Source organism: Barbus barbus (genome assembly GCF_936440315.1).
Source record: "Barbus barbus genome assembly, chromosome: 14".
In the NCBI taxonomy this organism is placed as follows: Eukaryota; Metazoa; Chordata; class Actinopteri; order Cypriniformes; family Cyprinidae; genus Barbus; species Barbus barbus.
Window position 1 is genome coordinate 8,085,813 of NC_136742.1, and position 25,239 is coordinate 8,111,051.

At 36.8% G+C, this 25,239-nt stretch overlaps 1 protein-coding gene across 3 annotated transcripts in view; it reads left to right on the forward strand.

Moving 5' to 3' along the window:
- LOC306880425 (acyl-CoA:lysophosphatidylglycerol acyltransferase 1-like) overlaps window positions 1-20,821 on the forward strand; it is a 37,839-nt gene extending 17,018 nt beyond the window's left edge. The window contains exons 6-8 of one of the 3 annotated variants that reach the window (XM_079433920.1): window positions 11,373-11,499; window positions 18,006-18,112; window positions 18,228-20,821. In XM_079433920.1, the coding sequence (XP_079290046.1) occupies window positions 11,373-11,499; window positions 18,006-18,112; window positions 18,228-18,379 (386 nt within the window). In that variant the 3' untranslated portion in view covers window positions 18,380-20,821. The remainder of the gene's footprint in view (window positions 1-11,372; window positions 11,500-18,005; window positions 18,113-18,227) is intronic. The other 2 variants (XM_079433921.1, XM_079433919.1) reach the window with 2 other exon arrangements.
- The last annotated feature ends 4,418 nt before the right edge of the window (window positions 20,822-25,239 follow it).

The following is a 25,239-nucleotide window of genomic DNA, read 5'->3' on the forward strand; positions in this document are numbered from 1 at the left end:
AATACTAGTGGGAGTGTGCTCACTTGTGTGTGCGCGTGCACGTTTGTGTGTGTGTGTGCGCGCATCTGCGCGATACAGAGAGCGCGACCATAACATAGAGACAGAAATGACATGCCGTTGTCTAAATAAGATAAATAACATAAGGCTATTTAGTTTGTTTAATAAAAGAACAAGGAAAGGAAAGGTTCTATAGGAAAGTACTTTAAATGACTTTTGTGATCTGGCGCTATAGAGAAAATAAAATTAAATCAAATTAACTTGACTTTCAAGGGGGGCGGGGCACCCCCCTTATATAATGGCAGAGGAAATACTGCTGGGCGGCTAATATCTCCAACAAACAATGCCGCTTTCACACTACATATCATGTTCTCACGCAGTGAAAAGAGAACTGACAACACAGACAGACAAGACAGACTTCTGGTATGAAATAGGGATGGGCATTCCTAGCAAAAAATTATATTTGGAAATCGCTGGGTATTATTCGAAAATTGCACCCTTCCTCCGCATGTGCACACAAACACCCATAAACGGAGAGAGAGGGATAGAGATGGGATTTATGCTTTCAATCTGTATGATAAACTGTTTAATTCAAGCGGGTAGTCATATCCCTTTAGTGGCTCCGTAGAACGTGTTATTTGTTTTCTGTACCTTTCTGAATACGGATTAAGCCACACCTTTGTGGTCTGCACAGAACTCTTATTTGACATCGTCCCAAGTATATTTAGCTATCACACAAAATAACTTGAGATTCTCTTGCGAGCGCGGTTAAACTGTTTTATTAGGATCAAAGATGACTTTTTAGCATCATTACTCCAGTCACAAGATCCTTCAGAAATCATTCTAATATTCTGATTTAGAAAAATATATATATTTATAATCGCGACATAGTCTGATAAAATCAGTATACATCTAACTTATATGCGGTGGTTTTGGCTATATTACTGTTTTCTCTCATTCAGCGCACTGCCTGCGTCTGAGTAACTATGCGCATATTAACAGACGAATTATGTTCAAATTTAAGTCCAAACAGTCAGTAAGTGACAGGTGCTTGGAAACGCTGTTGCTGCGTTACGGCCAACTGAAAGCAGTGTTTCTCTGCCGCTCGCTGCACAGAACAGACGCCGAGAGAGGCGACACTGCGCCGGGAGAGTCAGACCTCGCACTCGCGGGACAGTACTGGCGACATCTTCCAACTGAACGATAGCTAAGGTTTTTTCAAAAAAGTTGCTAGGTTTGTCAGTATGTACCTGTTATGGGAAAAAAGCCGCCAAAAGGGTCTGAAAGTTGCTAAATATTGTGCTAAAGTCGCGCTTGTGTGTGAGGGTGGATATTGCGGCCCGCCACAAATAAATCATCGTCTGAAGATTGTGGGAGTGTCGACAGTTCTTGAGCACACAGAAGGAGCAGTACGAAACGCGTAGGGCCAGGGGAGGTTTTCCACTAGTTAATCGATCGTGGATGGTTTCATTCTCGGGCGGATAAAAAAAAAGTGTAAGAGAATAATAGTAATAAAAACAAAAATCTATCACCAAATATATTTGGGCGGCCGTTAATATACCTGGGCGGCCCACCCAGCTAAAGTCTATGTGTGGGAAATACTGTGAGAATTTGAGATTGCTTAGTGCTATCATAAAATTCACAACTGTTGTGATGTAATTATATAATAGGCTGTAGTCTGACGTGCTACATGTCTGCTGTTACAGTACTGTTTTTAGTTTCGATTCACTGTTAGTGCTAGCTAGGGGTGGCACGGTACATATATTCGTACCGAACCGTCACGGTAAGGGCATCTTGATTCGGTGTATGAGGCCTTACAATGAATACAGGCAATTCACCCTCAATCCAGAAGGGGGCGCCCACAGCAATGCGACACTGTTTGATAACCGCCAGCAGAAGAACAGCGAATGCCATTGCACGCTTGAAAACAAAGGCCACAAAACAGTGACCATGTGCTGATTCTGAATGCGTCTCTCACATAGACTGACAAAGGAGTATACTTTAAAGCAGGCATCCTCAAATCTGGCCCACTCCTGCAGAGTTTAGCGCTAACCCTAATCAAACACACCTGAGCTGCTAACCAGAGTCTTCAAGATCATTAGAAAATCACAGGAAAGTGAGTTTGATCAGGGCTGGAGCTAAACTCTGCAGCAGATTGATATGTAATATAATATTTAGTATTACTACTGTACTACTGTTCAAAATAAATGAAAAGAAACCGAGCATAGTAGATTTGTTTTTTTCCTGTGGTACAGAAATCGTATCGAACCGTGACCCCCCCCCAAACCGAGGTATGTACCGAACCATGACATCTGTGTACCGTACCACCCCTAGTGCTAGCTGTGCTGTGCTTGGTTTGAGCCACTTATTTGGGAACGCAACATTCATCATTAGAAACGTTTATATAAATCTGTTGTTGTTTACAAAGAGAAGTGTCAGTGTCACACAATCCTTCAGAAATCATTCTAATATGCTGATTTGCTGCTCAAGAAACATTTCTAGTAATTATCAATGTTAAAAACAGTTTTGCTGTTTAATATGTTTGTGGAAACAATGATACCACTCAAACATTTGTATAAGATTTTTAAAAAACGAGAGAAATTGATCATTTTATTAATCATGCATGAAAGTGATAAAGTGAGTGAAGACATTTAAAATGATTTCTATTTAATAAATGCATTAAAAATGTAATTAACATTTGATAAATGCAAATTATGCTGTTCATTAAACTTTATATTTATCAGTAAATCCAGGAAAAAAGTGTATATCCATTTCCACACAAAATATGAAAATTCTGCTTTGCATCACAGGAATAACATTACATTTTATAGTATTAAAATTGAAGGAAAATAATTTGTAGTAATATTTCACTATTGCTCTTTTTAAATTTATTTTGATCAAATAAATCGTACTTTTAGGAGCAGAAGATATTTATTTCAAAATCGTTAATAATTGTAATGTTTCCAAACAGGACAACAGTATGTATTATTACAGTATAAGATATATCTTTTCTTTTAATCTACTAAAATCTTTGCCCCTTTCTCAAATCGAGCCGATAAACAGTCCCTCAGAGAAAGGCTCAGAAGAGAGGGGCGGGGTCAGCAGAGCTCATTAACATTTAAAGGAGACTGACACAATACAGCTTGCTCTGACAAGACGGAGAAACACCTCGTGTTTAGCCCGTCAGCTGCTTCATAAATTTGAGTGCTGAAATGAAGATTTAGTGGTTTATTTGCCCTGACTAAGTTCATGTAACATCTTAACAACAATCCTTGTTGATTGTAGACCGTAGTTGTCGCTCATGCGTCTTTTAATCATATAAAGGTGTTTATCCTTGAATGGTGCACTGCAAAAAATGCTTTCCTACTTAGAGTTTTTGTCATTTTTTGCAGTGTGTAACATTTTCTCCTTATAAAGCAGTTTGACTTGCCATAGTGTGTGAAATGTGCAATGTAAATTAATGGGTGGGGGGGTTTAGTTTGTCACCTTTTACACTCCTGACGAGTTTGCACCCCTGGCATATACATTTGGGTGGTGTTATGCAAATCTTCCCACACAGTGACATAGACGTGGGGGCGTGTTTAAATGAGCCGTTTTAGGGGGGCGTGGACAAGTCTTTTTAAATTTTATAAAGAATATCTCTTTGGGTTTGAGACTTTAGTCTTTGCAACTTTAGGGATCTTATCTACGCACGAACAGCTTGTAACACTCCAAAGAGAAAGGAAAACTTGAAATCGCATCATATGAGCATCATCATCATGATTTAAAGCACGAAATAAACATGAATGAACATCAGAACGTATTATATTTCAACTGCGGAACACACCATTTTTCAAGTTTAAGTCCACTGAAGTTAATCTACGCTCCTGTCTGATTTGTGGTTAAGGGTAGAAGTGATACAGCTGTGGCTCCTGGGCACGCTGTACAAAAATAATTACTGTTTTTGCATTATTGTTTAGAGTTGGGGTAGGTGTAAACTTAATAAAACACAATCTAATAGGTAAAAAATGTAATTTGTTGTTAGTTTCCGGCTGTAACTGTCGGACAAGATGGCGGTTTCGGTGTTACGATTGGTCAGATTGCCTGTCAATCAAGCTCTTTGTGAACGGTCAATTGTCCGCCATGTCATAACAAAAACATTTCAAGACTCTCACAATCAATTCAAAACATCATGGACGTTTGTATTATTCATAGATGGCTAAATTCTTGGCATGTTATTTTGTTGTTTTTTTTTTCTAAAGTATTTTAATGAGAATTTATAAATAAAACATTGCAAGATTAGTGGCAGAAGTTATAGTATTATTTATTAGTAAGTTAACTAAAGGATTAATTGACAGATCAGAAAATAACCTATAGATTAATCAGCTATCCAAATAATCATTTGTAGCAGAACTAGGATCTTAAGTAGAGTCAGATAATTTTTTAATACTAAAGTGTAAGCTTAAAAATGTCTTTGTGTAGATGTAAAGGCCAGTTTATAAAATGTCTAACTAAACAATATAAAATATTTTCAAACAATTTACTGCACCAAAGCTGTTCGCATTATTCAATTTCAATGCAAATATGTGTCTTGCCATAACGTCTGGAAAGCTAAATGGATGGTTCAGCATCCAAACAATAAAAAATTTTCTTTCATTCAAGTAAACAAACAATATCAGAAGTAAACTCAATGCCTTTTATTGTATTGATAACATGCATATACATTTTTCAAAACTGTAACACATTAGAGAACACATTTTCACTGTTAATCAAGAGTTGATAAACTCCTAATTGTCTGCTTATTAATAGTAAGGTTGCAGTAGTTATGTTTTGGTATGGGGTAGGTTTAAGGGATGTAGAATATGGTCATGCATAATAAGGCATTAGAATGTGCTTTAAAAGAACAAATAATCAGCTAATATGCTAGTAATCTGCATGCTAATAATCAGCTAATTAATAATAAATAGTGTTCCCTACTGAAGAAACAAATGCATACCGGTTTGGAATGACATGAGGGTTAGTAAATAACACAATTTTTATGTTTTGGATAAATTATACATTTGTTTAAAAAAAATATATTAATAATAATAAAATACTTAAAATACTGATACACTGACAGAAGTGTATTGTAATACTATACTGTCAATATTTACTCACCACACCTACATTTTGAATTTCCTTGTTGGGTGGATCTTCCATTTTGTCTCCTCACGCCACTTATGCAGTGCATATATTTGCTCTGCTTAATGGTGGACTCGCTGTTATTGGATTAACTAATGGAGATGTTGCGTTCTGGCATGGATTCAACACGAAGAAACACTAAGGCTGGTTAAGCAAGATAATAAGCTGCTAGGATTGTGTCTCAGTAAATATGTGGAGACAACCATCACAGTCTCCCAGAACGCATCAGAGGACTTGCCCACAACATTTGTATGTGCAGAATGCACATCTTCATTTTAATAATTCCTCTTTTTAGATTTGTAAGTACAGTATGATATGTTAACCAATAAATGACTATTTTAGAGATTAAGGAGATTAAAGCAGCATAGTCACTGCGTGTTTCAACAAGTTGGTTATTAAGGTGGACTAGTTTTTTTTTTTTTTTTCTGGCTGTATTATTTTAAGCAGTGGCTCCTCTCTCTAGGAGTTTCGTCTCTAAAATTGATTTCTTTTAAGCACCATTGGTGCAGCCGTCACAACTAGGGGTGCTCCGATCAGGATTTTTGAGACCGATCACAAAAAGCAGTGTCTGCCGATACCAATCCTTTTAAAGTGTTTGTTTATTTATATATATATATATATATATATATATATATATATATATATATATATATATATATATATATATATATATATATATATATATATATATATATATATATATATATATATATATATATATATATATATATTTTTTTTTTTTTTTTTTAAGGATGATCCAATCAAGATTTTTACACATTCAGATCCTGAATTTCATTTTGAATGAATTCCCCTCTTAGGTGACTCTTGAGAGGGGATTTTTTTCATTTTAGGGGTGGAAGGGGGCTTTTTTTTTTTTTTTTTTTACTTTTTCAAAAATATTCATCTCACCTAAATGTTTGATTATGCACAGCATTTTTGTTTTGACAGTCGTTCAATTGTGGCACAATAGCTTACACACTGCACAAGCCAGATTTCATGAGCTGTATGCGAGGCGGCCTTTTATACCAGGTTCACACATACTCTGTTAGTGAGTCCACTACTGATCTGTGGCTGTTTACCACATACACATTTATCCATTATTTTGATTTCAAATCCAAACATTGTTACTGAAATTTTTTTTTTTTTTTACACAGTACAGGAATACAATCTTTCATAGACGTGTTTAAACGCAATAAATATAAGAAACACATTATTCAATGTTTTTTGCTTTTTTACATTTACTTCTAGATTTATATATTAAGTTGCTCAAGCAAGTGGCAAAACATTTAAACTACTTTTCTTACATCTCAAACATTCTAAATTAAAACGTACCATTGACCGATACAGTCAGCTCTACTGCCTTTTCCTTTACATTTAATTCTTGCGGTTCCTGCGGTTCATAAAGAATGTGTGCCATCTATTATTGCCTTATCTAAAAGTGCTCTTTTCCTTTAAACCTAGCCAAAAAGCCATAGCCTATATGTTGACTGTGAAACACAGTAGACTTTAATTATATGCATTTATGGTGTAATTACTACATTTTCGTGTCAATCCATGTTCTTTTTCCATGTTGTTTTTTAGATAGACTATGGAAGCTTTGGTAATTAAAGCTTTTATGCAGAATAGTGTTATTTTAGTACTATACAGTGGTTTGGCCTTGGGACCCATATTTTCCCATGGTCATCAAGCCGTGACCCACTTTTATCTATATGTTAAAAAAACTAAAACAAAGCAAATTTATTTAACAAAAATTAAGATTAAGAATATGACTAATACTGAATAAACAGCCTATAAGGTAAGGCTATTAAATAGCAGTCCCAAATTAGTTTTTAATACAATTAAGTTGGTATGACAAGTGAAAATATCAAGGAATTTTTGAGTTATGGAAACAGCAGTTACCATGGTGAATATACAATACTAACATGAACTGTTAATGAAACGTGGAAACTGCTCCTGAATAGAATGAATATCATACCTTCATGCAAATCCTTTCCAGCTAACACGCGCAGAACCAGTTATGTGATTTATCGGTACTGTACTTTTATTTCACGCGTTGCATGCTCGTAGTTTCTGCGCTTTAGTGAAGTGATATATAGTGCCGTGTCGCGTTCGCGCTTGCTATTGAAGAGTGCGTGCTACGAGCGCGGTATACATCTGGCAAGACAGGATAGGTTGCTTTTCTGAGGCGAGAGACTTTTTATTTATAGATTTAGATTTATAGATCATAAGGTTTGTGACTGTCAAATGAGATGCTCAGAGATATCGGCATATATTTATATTAACTTTTTGATAATTTATAACTGTAACTGTACAATTTAACATAATATGGTAGGTTGGCATTAATTAAAAGATCGGTGTTTGCATTACTTGTGTATTTTATTAATTTGTATCTGTTTTGTGAAAGATCTGTTGCATAAATAATTAGCTGTCAGCAGCTCATGTATTTTTACAATTTCCTTTGCATTAATTATCAGATAAAACAAATCTTTAAATTAGTCATGTATTAGTTGCATCCTTTTACAGCCCTTTTTTAATTAAAAAATATGTTTGATGCAAAGTTAACTGTGTAAATATTAAAATATGTTGTGAAAAAGATGATGGAACAAACTGATTTATGTGCGCAATTGAGAAATGGATATTTATGAAGATCAATCACAGCCCAAGTCTTAGAAGGTAAACATTTCATTAATAAAAAAAAAATATAAAAATCAATGTAATACAAACATTTTCGAGAAATAAGTAATTTGTACATAACTGGTGAGAGAAAAATGTGTAGCTGTTTGTACACACCATGAGTACAACTTTAGTTTCTTGAACAGTAGGGATTAATGTTAGTGTATTTCATTGATTCACCGGACACAAACTTAGAAGTTTCAAATGCACTGGTACAGTTAACATTTATAGTATAGTGATAATAGCAGTGTAGAGCTTATTTGCACTTGAAGTGATATTATAAATCCTTTAAACATATATAGAAGGTAATATTTGTTTTTCTCCGGTTCTCTGCACTGGCGTTTAGCACAACCGGAAGTATCTATGCACACACTTGCTAGACCGGAAATCCAAGATGGCGGAGATATGCAACATTGCCGCTAATTTAAAAGTGAAAGTAAAATGCGCACGGTGCTTTTACAAGCTAATTAAGCAAAGGAAAGTGGAAAAACTCAAATGAACTAAAAACAAACAACTGTGTGATGCCGAATTGCCGTTAATTTGAAAGTGAAAGTAAAACGGGCACGGAGCTTTTACAAGCTATTTAAAACCGAAGGAAAGCGATAAAAAGAGGGAAACCTCAAACGACCCCCCCCCCCACCACCACCACCACCACGGTGATACAGGTATTACCGGTGTTGTCACATGTCGATTAACCGGTGGGAAGATTTCCTCACCGTCACAACCCTAGTATATACAAGATATTTGATAGTTGGACATTTGATGTTTTATATATATTTATTTTTATACATTTTTTACTTATTTTATCCTGTTGAATGCATGTGTGCTCTTGAAATCTGTCTGCACTATTTCTTTAATTAATGTAGACAGCCAGTGGCGTAACGTCTCGTGCTGTTGTTTTGGTTGGATATTATTTTAGACATCCCACACCATTTTACAGACAATGTGTCTGTAAAGTAGGCCTGGGCAAAAAAAAATAGATTTTTCGATTAATGGTTTTTTTTTTTTAATGACGTCGATTCGATATCGATTCTCAAAAGCTGCGAATCGATCTTTTCCGATATTTATTTCAGCACACATTTACACATTTAAAACAAGTTCTGATTCTTATAATTAGTCTTCTCCACTAGATGTCACCCTTATTTACCTTGCGCGATGTTACAACAAAGCCTGTCATTCATTCAGTGCTTATGGCGGAGATACTGTTGATGAGAACCAAGAACAAAGCCATATGCGTGATTCGTAATGCTCAGGTGAAATGCTATAGTAATACTACAAATCTGTGGAAGCATTTGATATCACGCATAAGGTGCCACAATTTCCACAATGAATGAATGAATGGCGGATGGCGCGACGCACTGTTTTGTTTACTACACACTAGGGTTGGGCATCGTTTTGATTTGAACGATTCTGATTCCGATTCTTCCTTTCGATTTCGGTTCTTTTCGATTCTCAATTCCGATTCTTTGTGGGCTGGAGTCAAAACATGTCACAGGCTCATTTGATTTCACAGAGGATAATTTTATTTTGATTCAATATGAGTTTTAGTTTAGAGCTGCAGCCCATGTAGGAGAAAATTACCACATATGCGGTAACTTTTCTGTGGCACTCTTCCACTTTCTCCGCTGGCATTTTCCCCTGCTTTGCTGCCAATGTGAATGGAGTTTCACAACGAGTCTCCACCGGTTTAGCATTAGCAGCAGTAATATTAGGACTGCTACTAGCGTGGGCAATTTGCATAACGCTACATTCATCTACGAGGGAAAAAAAAAAATATTTCAGTAACGTTGTTGTTCACCAAATTTGGTCAAGCGCTTTATTGTTGTCACTTACCTGATTGTTGTGACGAGGTAACGTTACTAACGTTGGTTAGCGCAGGGTTGCCCAAGGAGGACGAGACAGTGGACCTGCGCAGCACGTCAAACACGCTACACTCCTTAATTTGTACATCATGCAGGCGTAGGTGTTTCGTCATATTCGTAGTGCATCCTCCCGTGCAAGATATTTTGTCACATGTGTTGCACTGTGCCGACCCAGGCTTTTTTAGTGTGAAATAAAGCCACACTTTTGAGCGCCGCTTACCGTGCTCCATAGCTGCAACTGAACAAGCGCGCGGCAAGCACTTCCGGAAATACGGTGGCCACAATGGAAACCAAAACTTGCGCGTTTGGAACCGATGATCGGAATCGAAAACAAATTTTAGAAACAATTCCAATGGCATCGTTATTTTTTTAACGGTTCCAAGTTGGAACCGGTTCTCGATGCCCAACCCTACTACACACATACTAAAGCGCGGAAGACACTCGTGGTGTTTTCATCTTCTGCCGTCTCACTATATGATGATATTAACACACGAATATCATCTCCAGCTGCTCTGAGAGTTATTTCATTAGCATTTTACCGTCATATCACAGCAGCTGCAAGTTCCTCACGGCAACCCGTCAAAATAAAAGTAGTTTAACGTTAATAAACTTTATCAGAATATATTATACTATTTAGCAGTCTTAAGACTCAATGCTACTACTACTAATACATATTAATAAATCTTTATTTTTAAAGGAATAATCCCATTTGTTTTCTTTTTAAGGGTTTAATTTTCATTTGATTAGGATAAATTAAATTAATGTTTTATGCCTTCATCTGATTACCAGAAAAATTAAGAAGAACATTTTATAGGGCCCTATTATTGTTTAAGGACAAAAAAATAATAGGTTTAAAATGCAGGCCGGTGGTTCTTAATTTATTTGTATTAATTCACCATTTGTAAACTGATGTTTTCTGTTCATTTTCAGCTTTTGTATTAAAACTATGTTCACTGAATGTAATAAAAAAAAGAGAATTGAATCGAGAGCTTGCGAATCGATACCCAGCCCTAGTGTCAAGTTAAATATAGTTCAACTTTTAAACAACCGTATGTTCTGTTCCATTCTGTCGTCCCCCATACAGCTGTTTTTGAACACATTAACACATCTTATTTGAACGTCTCCTAAGAAACATGTCTAATCGGTGTCTGGTGGACCATAATTACACAGTGCTTTCTTCAGACTCGTTGTTCAGACAACACAATGAATAGTTGTAATAGATATAATAGAAAAAATATTTGTAAAATAAAAATAAAAATAGAACAAATGTGCCATTCTTAAACTTAAGGACTAAAAGTGGTTCATTCGGTTCATGTTGAGAATTGTAGTTATTGATTACACCAAAATTGTGCATTCGGTTGGTTCAAAATATTAAATCTAGTTTTGTGGTGTTAATAACTGTGGAAATGCATCATCGCAGTGTGTGAAAACAAACCCGTTTGACTAACATCTTTTGTGTTCCACAGAAGTCAGTCAGACACAAAAAATAAAACATAGGCTTGTATGACCTATGCACTATTCTGAAGCTCTATTCTTGATCGCTATCAAGTACAGTTTGTGTTTGGATGGGAAGAGTATGAATAGTACTTTTTCGTTTAATTATTGAAGTGAATTGGCCTTGTAGTTAACATTGGTGCAGCTCTTTCTCTGACTCAAGTCTCTGTGTCTGCTCACCTTCAGGTAACAAAGCAAAAGGACTACAGTGGGTAATAGATATGACCATAGCCTACCCTAATGCAAGACCCATGGACATTCAGACATGGATTTTTGGTTACAGAGATCCAACAGTAACACATGTACACTACAGGTAAGAACTGTTCTGTAATATAGTGTTGTATCCACAAATGTATCAAAGGTAGGGGTGTGCAATTTGTTGTTTTAACGATATGTGATTTGACAGAGTATATTGTAAAAAACACATCTACTAAAAGTGTCTGCAAAATGACTAAATGTAAAGGTGGAGTGTACGCATTCATTACGTGATGAAGTCTAGTAGGTTAGACAAGTAGCCTGAAAACCCCTTGACCAACACGCTTATTGGTAAACAGACTTGGAGTAATTGGCAAAAGTAAAGAAATAAAACCATATTTTGTTTTTTTTACTCTTGAATTAGTGTTCACAATCAACTAGGTCTTACTGAGAGCAGAGAAGACGTGTGCATTCTTTCACTGCATGATTCAGTCTGTTCAAATGCATTTAATGATCCCAAAATTCAAGATATGGGGGCTATATATGATGTATATAGTTAATATCACATGAAGAATGCGGTTTGTTTTCCTCCAAAAATCAGAATGATTACAAATGTGATATTGATTTTTACAACAGTTCAATAATTTAGGTACGGTTATGTCAGACATACAGAAAGACATCCATCAAATGACAACACTGAATCGGATCTGAACTTGAACAGTGACTCAATAACTCAACATTTCCTGTTAAACGGGTACTGATGCTCTTTTCACACTTAGTTTTTTTGACATTGTCTGGCTAGAGGAGGGCCGAGAGCGACAGTGAATCGAGGAGAAGCTGTATCACAAACTCAAGTCTGATTTTAATTCTGACTGACTTTGAAATAGCCTAAAACAAAACGAACTCTCCGTAGGCACTTGCATGTCCTGTCACACTTAGTTTGGTTTGACACAAGGCGATTATGGGCACTTTGTTCACAGCCGTGTGGGTTATATAGTGATTGAAATGATGAACTGGTAGAAATGTTTCAGTGCACTCTTAAAAGTAAAGGTTTCAATAGGGACTTTTCACAGCGATGCCTTTGGAACAATCATTTTGGGTGAACTTTTTTTTTTTGTTCTGTGAAGAACCTTTTTGTATTAAGAACCTTTTGTTCATTGAAAACGTTCCATGGTTCTTAATGTTTTTTTTTTTTTTTTTTTGGTGCCTTGTTTGGCATGGAATAAGGTGTGGACTTTTGGATGAGCTACACAATGCAAACCCAACACACCATGCTCCCTTAGTTACTTTGCAAAATTAAAGGGAATCCTAACCACAGTCAAATAAATAGAACCAAGCCTTAAAATAGTGGTTCAAGTAGTTTCAACAGTAGTTGAAATGGACGAATTTATGCCTGTCCAGAAGTACACAGACATTCACAGACATTGCTTTGGAAGCAAAGCAGAATGTAGAGATTAGTTCTGTGGATACCTGAGTCTACCAGGTCACTGAAGTTCCCCTGAAACTAATCTCGGAGGTACTGAGAGGTTTAATTGGTTTGGTGGAAATGCTCCATTTCATGCAAGACTTACGGAGCCTCTAGGCAAAGACTATAGAATACCTAAGACATGTCACTCGTGTTGTTTTGAATGGGGAAAAATGCAACGCTCAATATGGCCGCTCAATTGCAGGAAGCCCCGCCTTCTGAATGAAAGAGCCAATCGCTAATCGGTAAAGTCAGCGCTTCACTGCAGCTATAGAAACAGTCAGCGCTCTGAGACGCGCGCTCAGGACTGGCTGATCTAGCCTGAGGAATAAGCTTTTTATAACACTATTTGAGCAAAAGAAACAACATTCATGACACAGTTGTTGTCCGATTTCATTGGTGATTTCAAATATGAAATTTAATCGTAAGCTTAGTGAACAGTTTTGGAGAATTTGATGTTTCCCCATTCAAAGAGATAGGAGCTGCACTTGGATGCCCGAGAGGCGTTTCAAAGAAGGCCGCCTTGGACTTGTCCGTGACAGGACTTGTCATGAAGAGACTTTGCTCTAGGGAACGCATCGCAATCTGCAGCACATTAACGTCACAGTTTACGATTACATGAACTGTCTTGGAAATATCAGTTTAGTCCTTGTTTTATCTGTGTCAGAAGTATTCTTATACTTCACTCTTAAAAATAAAGGTGCTTCAAGATGCCATAGAAGAACCTTTTCGTCTAAATGGTTCCATAAAGAACCTTCACAAAAGGTTCTTTGTGGTGAAAGAAGGTTCTTCAGATTATAAAAAGGTAGGAAAGAGATGGTTCTTTAAAGAACCTTTGACTGAATGGTTCTTTGTGGAACCAAAAATGGTTCTTGTATGGCATCACTGTGAAGACCTTTTTGAAGCACCTTTATTTTTAAGAGTGTAGGTAACTTTGAACACAAACATAGACATGTCATTCGGTATACTGTTACAATCATTTAAATAATTTTCACCTGCTTCACCAGGAAAAAAAGGCTTCATTTTATTTCATTTGCAATAATAACTGAAATTTATACAGCTCAAACTAAAGTGTTCATAAACACTTTTGTGATTGCATACAGTGCAAAGCATTGATTTTGTTTTGTTTTTTTCAGTCTATTCTCACAATTTTAACAAAATGAGTTTTGAACAGAACAAAAAAAATATATATGCAAATCTATATGTTCTCATTCATCAGCTGACCTGCCCTATAGAACATAAAACCTTCAAACAAGGCATTACAAAAGCTTGTGGGATGCATCAGTAATGTGATGTGGTGCTGATCTTTATGAAGCTGTATGTCCTTCTGATGGGAAACGTGTGATTTGATGCACCGATCTGTCCTATAGATGGTTCTGGGTGTCTCGGGTGACTTCTGTTCCTAGGGCCCTTATCTCATGTTATTACCAGGTATTTTCTGGAATTTGTCCCGAGGGCCTTATTACTCCACACCTATTGATTTGTGTGTGGTAGATAGAAAGTGAACTAAGATAAGCTGAAAAAAGTAAGCTATAGATGTACAGTATGAATGGATGTACTGTAAATTAATGAGTGAACAGCTTTGTATGTTTCTACATTAACATCGGTGGTACCAGAGACTGAGAAATTAGTCATAAAAATAATAATACATAGTTGTGTTTGGGAAAAATTATACACTAAATTTTCATACATGGTTTAATAGGAGATTTGCATTAATTTCCCCCATTTTAAAAATAAATGCTGTTCTTTTGAACTTTCTATTCATCAAATTAAAAAGGTTTACACAATAATATTAAGCAGCAACATTAATAATAACAGGAATATTAAATTTAAATGTGTCTTGAGCATCAAATCAGCATATTAGAATGATTTCTGATATGCTGATTTGTCATGTGACACTCTGACTGGAGTCATGTGACACTCTGACTGGAGTAATGATGCTGAAAATTCAGCTTTGCATCACAGGAATAAATTCAATTTTTAAAATATAATTTTTTATTGTAATATTTTACTGTATTTTTGATTATGATATATTACTTCACTTTTGATTTCCAAAATGCATGTACTAGTTTTTACATATCCTCACATCAGCTGATTTCAACTTAATATCCTTTTGATAAGCAGGATTCTGCTAATGTAAATGTATTAATGTTTGAACTTTTTATTATTTTTATTTTTTGTGCCAAAGGAAGGTTGTTAGGTATCAAGGAAACAGTATAAAAAATGCAGTTGCAATTTACATTCTCTCAGTAGTGATACACTATCATAGCCTAATGTGAATGTACTCTTTATTGAATTTGGTTAAATATTTACTAGTACAGTAATTGAGGGAAGTCGACTGTTTCTTAAACAAAGGGGAAAGCAGAAGCTGGATCAGTCAGGATAACTTCACAATGTTGTAATATTGTGCCCAATCACATCCTCTCTGTGCTGTGTTTGTACGTCTCCGCTGTCTGTGCAGAGCTCAGCCAGTGTTTCAGCAGAAAACTGCTGTCATCAGATGAAGCGTCTCATCAGCACAAACACTGAATCTGTCATGCTGCTCGCGGCTCAAAGCCTAAAGAGCTGAGCTCTCCACTTCACCATGCTAACTGTGGGAGATCTGATGAAGAATTGGGATCATTTGTGCTCCCTGCTCATCTGTTTTTTCAGTGCCTGTTAGATTTTCTCCCTCAAGCAGTCTTCATTGCCTCCCTAAATTACCTTCATTATTGTAAATTTCATTTATTAAATTTGATTTATGCTTTTTATACTGTTCTCATGCAATCAGCCCCTCTGTCTTGGTGTGTTCAACATGCTAACTTTACTCCCAATCTATCAATTTGGCATTGTTGTGTGTGTGTGTGTGTGTTTTCCTAAATGAAAGAATGGGAAAGTATTGGGTCAGAAGGGCAGCATTCGCTCAACATGTCAGAACTGGTTATAATAATACAACTACTACTAATAATAATAATTATTAGTTATTAACAACAACAGGATAATTACTATTATTAACAAAATGTTTATCCAAATGTACAGATAAACTGTGAATTAATGCTTAAAATATATTCAGTACTGTGTATAATGTAAACACAGAATCTGTTATAAATTTTTTGTATTATTATTGCTTACTATTACATTTAATAAGTATTTAATTAACAGTCAATTAACAATTTATTTTTGTTTACTATTTTATATTTGTCATGTAGTATTTTTTAGCTTTATAAATGTGTATTAAAATGTAGTCTAAATTTATATTAATCATTTAAAATTAATGTACTATTATAATACAATCTATTTTACTACATTTTACATTTAAAGTAGTATTTTTTGTGTGTGTAAATAAATTATAATGCCATCTAAATTGTATTCTCGTACTACATTAAAATGCAGTTATCATTTACAACCCGAATTCCGGAAATGTTGGGACATTTTGTAAAATTTGAATAAAATGAAAACTTAAAAGACTTTTAAATGACATAAGCCAATATTTTATTCACAATAGAACATAGATAACAACATAAATGTTTAAACTGACAAATTTTAAAATTTTATCCACACAATTAGCTCATTTCAAATTTGATGCCTGCTACAGGTCTCAAAATAGTTGGGACGGGGGCATGGTGTACACATGGTGTAGCATGTAGCTCCTCTTTTTTTCAAAACAGTTTGAAGACATCTGGGCATCGAGGTTATGAGTTTCTGGAGTTTTGGTGTAGGTTTTCAGCTGCTGAAGAGTTCGTGGTCATCTTTGATGTATTTTTCGTTTAAAGATGCGCTAAATGTTCTCTATAGGTGAAAGATCTGGACTGCAGGCAGGCCAATTCAGCACCCGGACTATTCTACTACGAAGCCATGTTGTTGTAATAGCTGCAGTATGTGGTTTTGCATTCTGCTGAAATACACGTCGTCTGGAGGGGAGCATATGTTGCTCTAAAACCTTTATATACCTTTCCGCATTCATAGTGTCTTCCAAAACATGCAAACTGCCCATACCGTATGCACTTATGCACCCCCATACCATCAGAGATGATGACACGCTGGAAGGTCTCCCTCCTCTTTAGCCCGGAAGACACACGGCGTCTGTGATTTCCAACAAAAAGTGTAAAACTTCGACTCGTCTGACCATAGAACACTTTTCCACTTTGAAACAGTCCATTTTAAATGAGCCTTGGCCCACAGGACACGACGGGGCTTCTGGACCATGTTCACATATGGCTTCCATTTTGCATGATAGGGCTTTAGTTGGCGTCTGCAGATGGCACGGCGGATTGTGTTTACCGACAGTGGTTTCTGGAAGTATTCCTGGGCCCATTTAGTAATGTAAACAGAATCATGCCGATGAGTGATGCAGTGTCGTCTGAGGGCCCGAAGACCACGGCCATCCAACAAAGGCCTTGTCCTTTACGCAGAGATTTCTCCAGTTTTTACACTGTAGATGACGAGATTTGCAAAGCCTTTGCAGTTTGACGTTGAGGAACGTTGTTTTTAAAGTATTCCACAATCTTTTTACGCACTTCCACAGATTGGAGAGCCTATCTTTACTTCTGAGAGACTCTGCCTCTCGAAGACATCCCTTTAGCTAATCATTTTACAGACCTGATGTCAATTAACTTACTTAGTTGCTATATGTTCTCCCAGCTGAATCTTTTCTAAATTTCTTGCTTTTTCAGCTCTTTGTTGCCCCGTGCCAACTTTTTTGAGACCTGTAGCAAGCATCAAATTTAAAATGAGCTCATTTAGAGGATAAAAGTGTAACATTTCTCAGTTTAAACATTTATGTTCTCTGTTCTATTGTGAATAAAATATTGGCTCATGTGATTTGAAAGTCTTTGTTTTAATTTTATTCAAATTTTAAAATGTGTCCCAACATTTCTGGAATTTGAGTTGTATAATAATTGTAAATTAAAGTAGTATTGTAATAAAACAACAAAATTGGTATTTGATTATTCTTAGTAGTAGTAGTAGTAGTAGTAGTAGTAGTACTGCTGCTTTTAAAAATGTTTTATCATTTAAGTTGTGTAAATGTGAGAATTATGAATATTATTATTAATCTTGGAAACTAATTATTAACTTCAGTCTCTAGAATGCTGTTTTGACCAATGGTCAATATAGTTTTATCATTTTGCTTTTGAATGTTTCTCAGTTCTGTATAACATTCTTATTTGTTATATTTTCAGGACATACCCCATAAAGGATGTCCCAGTAGAATCAAAAGCGCTGGCAGATTGGCTATATCAGCGATTTGTGGAAAAAGAGAAACTTCTGGCTCACTTCTACAAGACAGGTACTTTGATAACGATCAAATTTAGTTTCTCCAGATCTATAGATTGTACATGTTCATCCTCCAACTAAAACCAAACTTGCTGACAAGTTCTCTCCACCTTTGCTTCATCTCGCAGGAGCATTCCCTCCAGTAGAGGGCCAAAAAGAGGTGGACTCCCGAAACATGACCCTTGACAACGTTTGGCTGTTTTTCGTCCAAACGTTCGCCTTCGCCTCAGGCTACATGTGGTACAGCATTCTACATCACATCTACTGCTGGTTCTTCTGACCGCTCTGAGGAGACCATAACGCGCAGGATGGAGGAGGGAACGCCAGAGACCAAGAGCCCCGATTGCCATTCTCCTCTGGTTGAATGTACCCTGCAGGACGACTCCAGTTGCTGTATCCGATCGTGGTCCAGACACATCCACCCAATCCCAGCTGCCCATGCAGACATGCGTTTATCCTTTAGATTTGCATAGAACCAGTTCAACATGTTTACACATGCGCGCTCACATGCAGAGAGAAGATTATGCACATCTAAATGTTTACTCATGCACATGTGGACACACCTCTTTTTTTTTTTTTTTACTTTTTTTTTACTTGCAATCAAAATTAGGCTCAGGAATAAGCCAGAGATAGATCTGTCACGTCTTCTTATTTCTCTTATGTCCTGCCATGTGAGCTTTCCCCCCCTTTTTATCGTTAACTCCCAAACAGGATGACTGAATTTTTTTTCAGAGACTGCTGTCCTCTTCGGAAGAGCCTCCTCAGGCCTTCATTGCACTATGAATCCTTGTCGCCCCACCCCCCTCAACGGAAGACCCTCGGTGTGTGCTGCCCTCATGTCATTTCTTCCTTGTGGCCATTTCGTCTCGTGTTGATTGGATGCTGTTTTCTGTGTGTATTGTCAGTATTGAGAGACGGTAGAATGATCGTGATGTTTACACTGACTGAAGGGGGATTCGGTTTTGATGATGTGTGGGGGGGTATTTCCAAGACGAACCAGGTTCTTGTTTTAAAACAAGGAGACGGTGTCCTCTGGAGAACTTTACACAATCAACGCCATACAGACACCACATGACTGCCACACGACTGATTCGATAGGACAAACACCCCTCACTTCCAAAGTTTTACAAATATTAAGCCATATGCTTATCTTTGGGTCAAAAGGGGGCGGACATTCTACTGACTGAACTTTTGTTTGTGTTCATTGTCCTAAAAATATTTTAATTTTTTTTTTTTTTTTTTTTTTGGAGTCTCAAACTGGTCTCATTTCTGTAAATGTGACAGCGTAACCTGCCTGTGTGATTGTGTGCGACTGCCCGTTGCTTTTTTTCTTCTATTTTTTTAGATGCACATAATGTCTGGTAGCTTCATGTTATATCAGAGTGTTGGCAAATATCTGTTTAATAGTTGAGATTTTACATTCTTTTTCCTCATTCCGTGGTTAATCTTGTACAGAAAGGAGTCCGAGCAGCAGTCGCTCTCTGCATTTTTACTTCTGAAATATCATGAATGTTTAAGAAGAACATGGAGAAGAAGCGGTGAGGAGCTTCTGTCCTGGCAGGTGCTTACGTTGCTCTCAGTATCTGAGCGTCACCTCGTCTGCCATTTGCTGTCTTCTGCGGCGATCACGTGGGCGCATTTCTGTTCATCAAAAGAAACCGTCTTAAAACTTGCTGCCACGCGGAAGGAATCAGAGGAGTAGATTCGATTTTGTGCTGAAGCGCAAAATATTTTAGACTAGCTTTAGACTATCTTGAGGAAAATGGAAACGTTCTCCTCGAACTCGAGACAAAATTGCGTTTTTCATGTGTGAAATTGGATCTGTTTGTGTGTGTGTCAGTGGGGAAGATGTCCGTCTACGTGTTCTCGTGTCGGAAGGGAATATGGGCGAGGTCCAGCAATAATGTACTCAAAAATAAACGCCCATGTTGTGGCGTTCTCAAGAACCGATGCTTAGATGTACAAATTAGACATTTTTAGGTGAAAACATTGCACCGTAATTGTCATTTCCCCCCTTAACTGAAGCCATGTCATCTGTGAAAGTGAACTTTGTTTCTATAGCTTGCCAGATTGAAATGTAAATGATGCCAGAAGACTAAAGCCAAGTTATATGCGGACTGCATTCAGAGCAGGCTACGTCACCGTGAACTTCACCGCGAGGATCTCAGACGCTGGGTTCCTCGTCTCGTTCTCGCTGTCTGTCAGATTGAGACGTAACATTGTTTTCCTAAGTATGGTTTTATGTTTTTAAAAAAAGTGTGAGATATATCTATATATTAGCAATTTAACCAAATTACAATAGAATTGTCCATAATTTTCATTTTGTACTCCTGTTTCTCTTCCTAGCTACCCAGCCATTTTACAACACAAATTAATTGTGCTGGAATAAAAATCATGCGCAGCAGTGACCCACAGGCTCTTCTCTGAGTGTTATTGATCTGAAGCATTCGGCAGAGTTGCGTTTGTTCATCTGAATCATTGTGATCAGGCTTTTAAAGTCGATGTGAATGCAGTGTTTGTTCTTTGGATTAACATGCACCAATGAATAATCATACACCGTAAAATTTGGATCATGCATTGTCAATTTTGATATTTAAACACATGCCTCAGATGCCTGTGTATATTGCACTTTATGTTCAGAAGAACAGCCAGAGCTGGTCCTTTCTGTGAATAGGGTACAAATTTGTTCCATTACTTCAGCAATAAAACACAAATCCCATTCCATGTTGAGAAATATGTTAGATTTGAATTCTTACATCGACATAGAATGAAGCTCGTTCACCAAACATATCAACACTGAAGCAAATTATAATGGTATATCAATCAGTCTGTATTAAGATGATTAAAAAAAAATAAAAAATCTACAGAATGCAGGTAAGACCAGTACATGATCTTATTTCATTCTCTTTTAGTTTACAAAGATTTAAGTTTACATTTTTTAATAAAGCATTTGACCTAAGATTCAACTTTATTATTAATTTTCTGCTTGTAACGGAGTATTCGTATAAAATAAAACAAATATTTAGTTTACTTCCCGAGGTACAAAACCATTTTCTCAATGTTCACATTTCATTTTTAGTACGTTTGAGAAAAGCAAAGCAAACCTACATAAAATTGTATCTTTTAAAAAGAGATTTAAGCCCTATTTTGTACCCTGTTCAGTGAAAGTGCCAGATGCTTCGAGGAGCGTCTCGCTGCAGCCCACAAGATCCAGGGGACGTGGTTGGATCCAGATCCAACTCCTCTCACCTTATCAATCAAACACACCTGAAGAAGCTAATCAATGTCTTCCAGATCACTAGAAAGTTACAGGCAGGTGTGTTTGATTAGGGTTGGAGCTAATCTCTGCAGGACACTGGCCCTCCAAGACCGAAGTTGCCCATCCCTGACATAAACCTACCCATCTCCACCCCCTGATCCCTAAACCTACCCATCTCCACCCCCTGATCCCTAAACCCACCCATCTCCACCCCCTGATCCCTAAACCCACCCATCTCCACCCCTAAACCTACCAATCTCCACCCCTAGATGTGGATCCAACCACGCCCCTGTGGACTGCAGTGAGCCCTACTTGGCTGCTTCGGTTACTTATGTTCAGTACAATCATATGTAATTATTATATACAGTCATGGCCAAAAATATCGGCACCCTTGGTAAATATGATCAAAGGCGGCTGTGAAAATTAAACTGCATTGTTAATCCTTTTGATCTTTTATTTAAAAAATTCACAAAATTCTAATCTTTCATTGGATAATAATTTAAAATGGGGGGGAAATATCATTGTGAAATAAATGTTTTTCTCTAATACACATTGGCCACAATTAAAAGCACCCTTTTATTCAATACTTTTTGAAACCTCTATTTGCCAGTTTAACACCTCTAAATTTCAGGCAGATCCGTAACATTTTCTGTTGATTGGAGATTCTTAATTATTGCCCTGATGGTGGAAATGGGAATTTTCACTGCTCTAGCTCTTTTCTTAAAGCCACTTCACTAATTTGTGAAGCTCAGTTATCTTTTGCTGCACATCAGAAATATATTCTTTGGTTTTTCTCATTGTGATGGATGATTAAGGGAATTTGGGCTTTGTTTTCCCTCCTATTTATATTTCTGTGAAACAGGAAGCCATGGCTGGATAATTTCATGTTCATAATCACCCTGGAGTGCTCAAAATTGTGAATATGAATGGGAGTATACTTCAGAGATATTTTACTCTTAAGAATTTCTAGGGGTGCCAATAATTGTGTCCAATGTTTATTAGAGAAAAACATTTATTCCCCCCCCCCCCCCCCCCCCCCCCCCCATTTTAAGTTCTTATTATCCAATGAAAGGTTAGATTTGTGTGCCGATATTTTTGGCTATGACCGTATATACATGTGTCTTTTTAGATTGGTAGCAGTAGTCTTGAACATGTAGACATCTAAAAGTTACTGCAAACTTGAGATCACACACAGGTATTAAAAAAACAAAGGATAAAAGTAAAAGAATGACAGTGACAGATTTTTGCACCTTAAGTGGAAGAAGTATATGTTGTCCTTTTCTTTCTTTGCTGGAAATGGTGTTCTTGGAAGCTCTCAGAAACAAATGCTAACCTATATCAGATCAGTACACATACTTCTGAATGTTTAAAAGTGGTCCTGACTGATTACAGTGGGGTTTTTTTCTTCTCCACAAAAGTCAGTCAGATCGGTCTCTTTGTGTGCTGTACCTTTAGCTTTTGAATGATTGTATCAATGCCTTTTAAAATTGTTTATAACAAGATGCTTGAACATGTGAGAAATTAAGATGGAATAAGAAAATAATAGCATATTTCAAGGACAAAGGATTACGTTTTGAGGGGTCATGTCATGAAGCAAAAATGGAGTTAAGGTTTCCAGATGTTCAATATGTCCTTTCACTTATGTGGCCTTCATAAGAACAACAACAAACACCCAACTATGCCTCATAATTGAATATAGCTCTAATAATGCATTTTTCACAATGGAATTAAGTTATCTCCTCTTTCTTTCTGGCTATATGTGCAAAGCTGATATCTTGTCGAGGCTTCTAGTGGAAACGGGGAAAGGGCTTTAGGTGAACTTTGGCCCTGCCACACCCAGACACGTTGGGCACGATAGACACACTGCTGCCGCCAAGCGGACAAATAGTCCATTTACACTAGTGTACAGTCTGCAGACGGTACTTCTCTCAGAAGTAGCCTAGTTTTGTTAAAATGAAGGAAACCATATCATTGGCGTCAAAAATTATATGTGACCCTGGACCACAAAACCAGTCATAAGGGGCATTTTTTATTTTAATTGAGATTTATACATCAACGTAAAGCTGAATAAATAAGTATCTCGGACAATATTTGAAAATCTGGAATATTAAAATATTCAGAAAATCGCAGTGACCACTTTGTCAAAGGTAACTAAGTTAAATATGCAATATTTATGTATATATAAAGTTAGATTTTCCATACTTTGTGAAGTTAAAAGTATAGTTTTTTTTTTTTTTTTTTTTTTGAGTTTTTACTCTTGTAACTTAACCAAAATATGTAACATTACCAAAGTTAAGTACAAAGTCTTTGCAGGGGGGAGACTTATTGCAACTGTGTTGTTCTCTTTAGGCTGCCCTAGAGCTTTAAATGATATTGAGTCTGTAGACTGGCTCCTACAGTTAATCTCGGTCATCAGAAATGTAGGCCCATGTCAGAAGCAGAGGATGAAGTCCAGAGACACACAGAAGCTGCAGAGGCCTTGCTGGATCTCCATGAGTCAGCTGAGAACACAGAGAAGAGGACAACACAGAGATGTGACGTGATCAACAAGGTAAAGTAATTGTATTAATAAGTGTTGCCAGTATTTGTATAAGGCAGGCGCTATTCTTGCAACAAATAATGCATGTAAACTCTAATTAGGCTTGCACAATAGATAATTAATTCTCTGTGGACTCATCTGGGTGTATAAAATGTGTAGTGTGTAAAAATATGAATCTGCAAATAAATTGGAACAGATGAAACTTTGTAAGAATGCTGAGTACTAAGTCGAAAGAGACAAGAATTAATGTCCTTATTGAGATGGAGAGTAATTTGAATAACCAACTGCCATATATTGTATGCAGAATGCCAGACAGACCTAACCATGGATGACATTGAGAGAATGGAAGATGTTCTCAAGCACACCACCCACAGCAGAGCTGGGTTATCTTAGAACTAAAGCACTTGACACCCAGATCAGCCTGAAAGAGTCTTTTCAGAAGAATGAAGATTTGACAGTTTTACACTGGACTCCCTAACTTTTTAGTTTTAATGCAGATTTTTCAGCTGTGCGAGCCTTATATCACCTTTGGCCATTTGTCTGTGCTTTCTAAATTTGAACAGTTAATTTTAGTTTTGATGAGATTAAGACTAAACCTTCCTCTGAAAGATTTGGCTTTCAGGTTCAATGTCTCTTACTCCACTGTTTCCAGAATTTGGCATAAATTAATTTGCATACTTCATGAGAGGTTGGAGTTTTTAATTGAGTGGCCAGAGCGACATGTACTTCAAGCCACAGTGCCAATGGCATTCAGGCAAGCATTTGAATGTAGAGTTGATGTGATCATAGACTGTTTTGAAGTATTTATTGAAAGACCTTCTAATTTGCTTGCTAGAGCATAAACATGGTCAAACTATAAGCATCACCACACTAAGTTTCTTATCGGTATTGCTCCCCAAGGGTATGCATCTTAGATATCTTCTGCTTGGGGAGGAAGAGTTAGTGATAATCAAATTACAGAAGAGAGTGACCTTCTAAAACAGCTGTTACCTGGAGATATTGTTCTAGCAGACCGTGGGTTTAATGTTGGGGATAGTGTAGGATTCTACTGTGCTTCACTACAATTACCTGCATTCACTAAGGGGAAAAGACAGTTGTCCGGAGACGAGGTGGAACAAACTAGAGCAATAGCTCGTGCGTATTCATGTCGAAAGGGTTATTGGATTAGTAAGAAGGAAATATCAGATTCTGCAAAGTAGGGCCATGACCATTGAACATATGGCAGCAAAACCAGCCGAGTCACTGTCTTTGATAAGATTGGAGTTATTTGCTGTGCCTTGTCAAATTTATCTGAGTCTGTGGTCCCACTGGAGTACGAAATGATGAAACTGTGAAATACTGA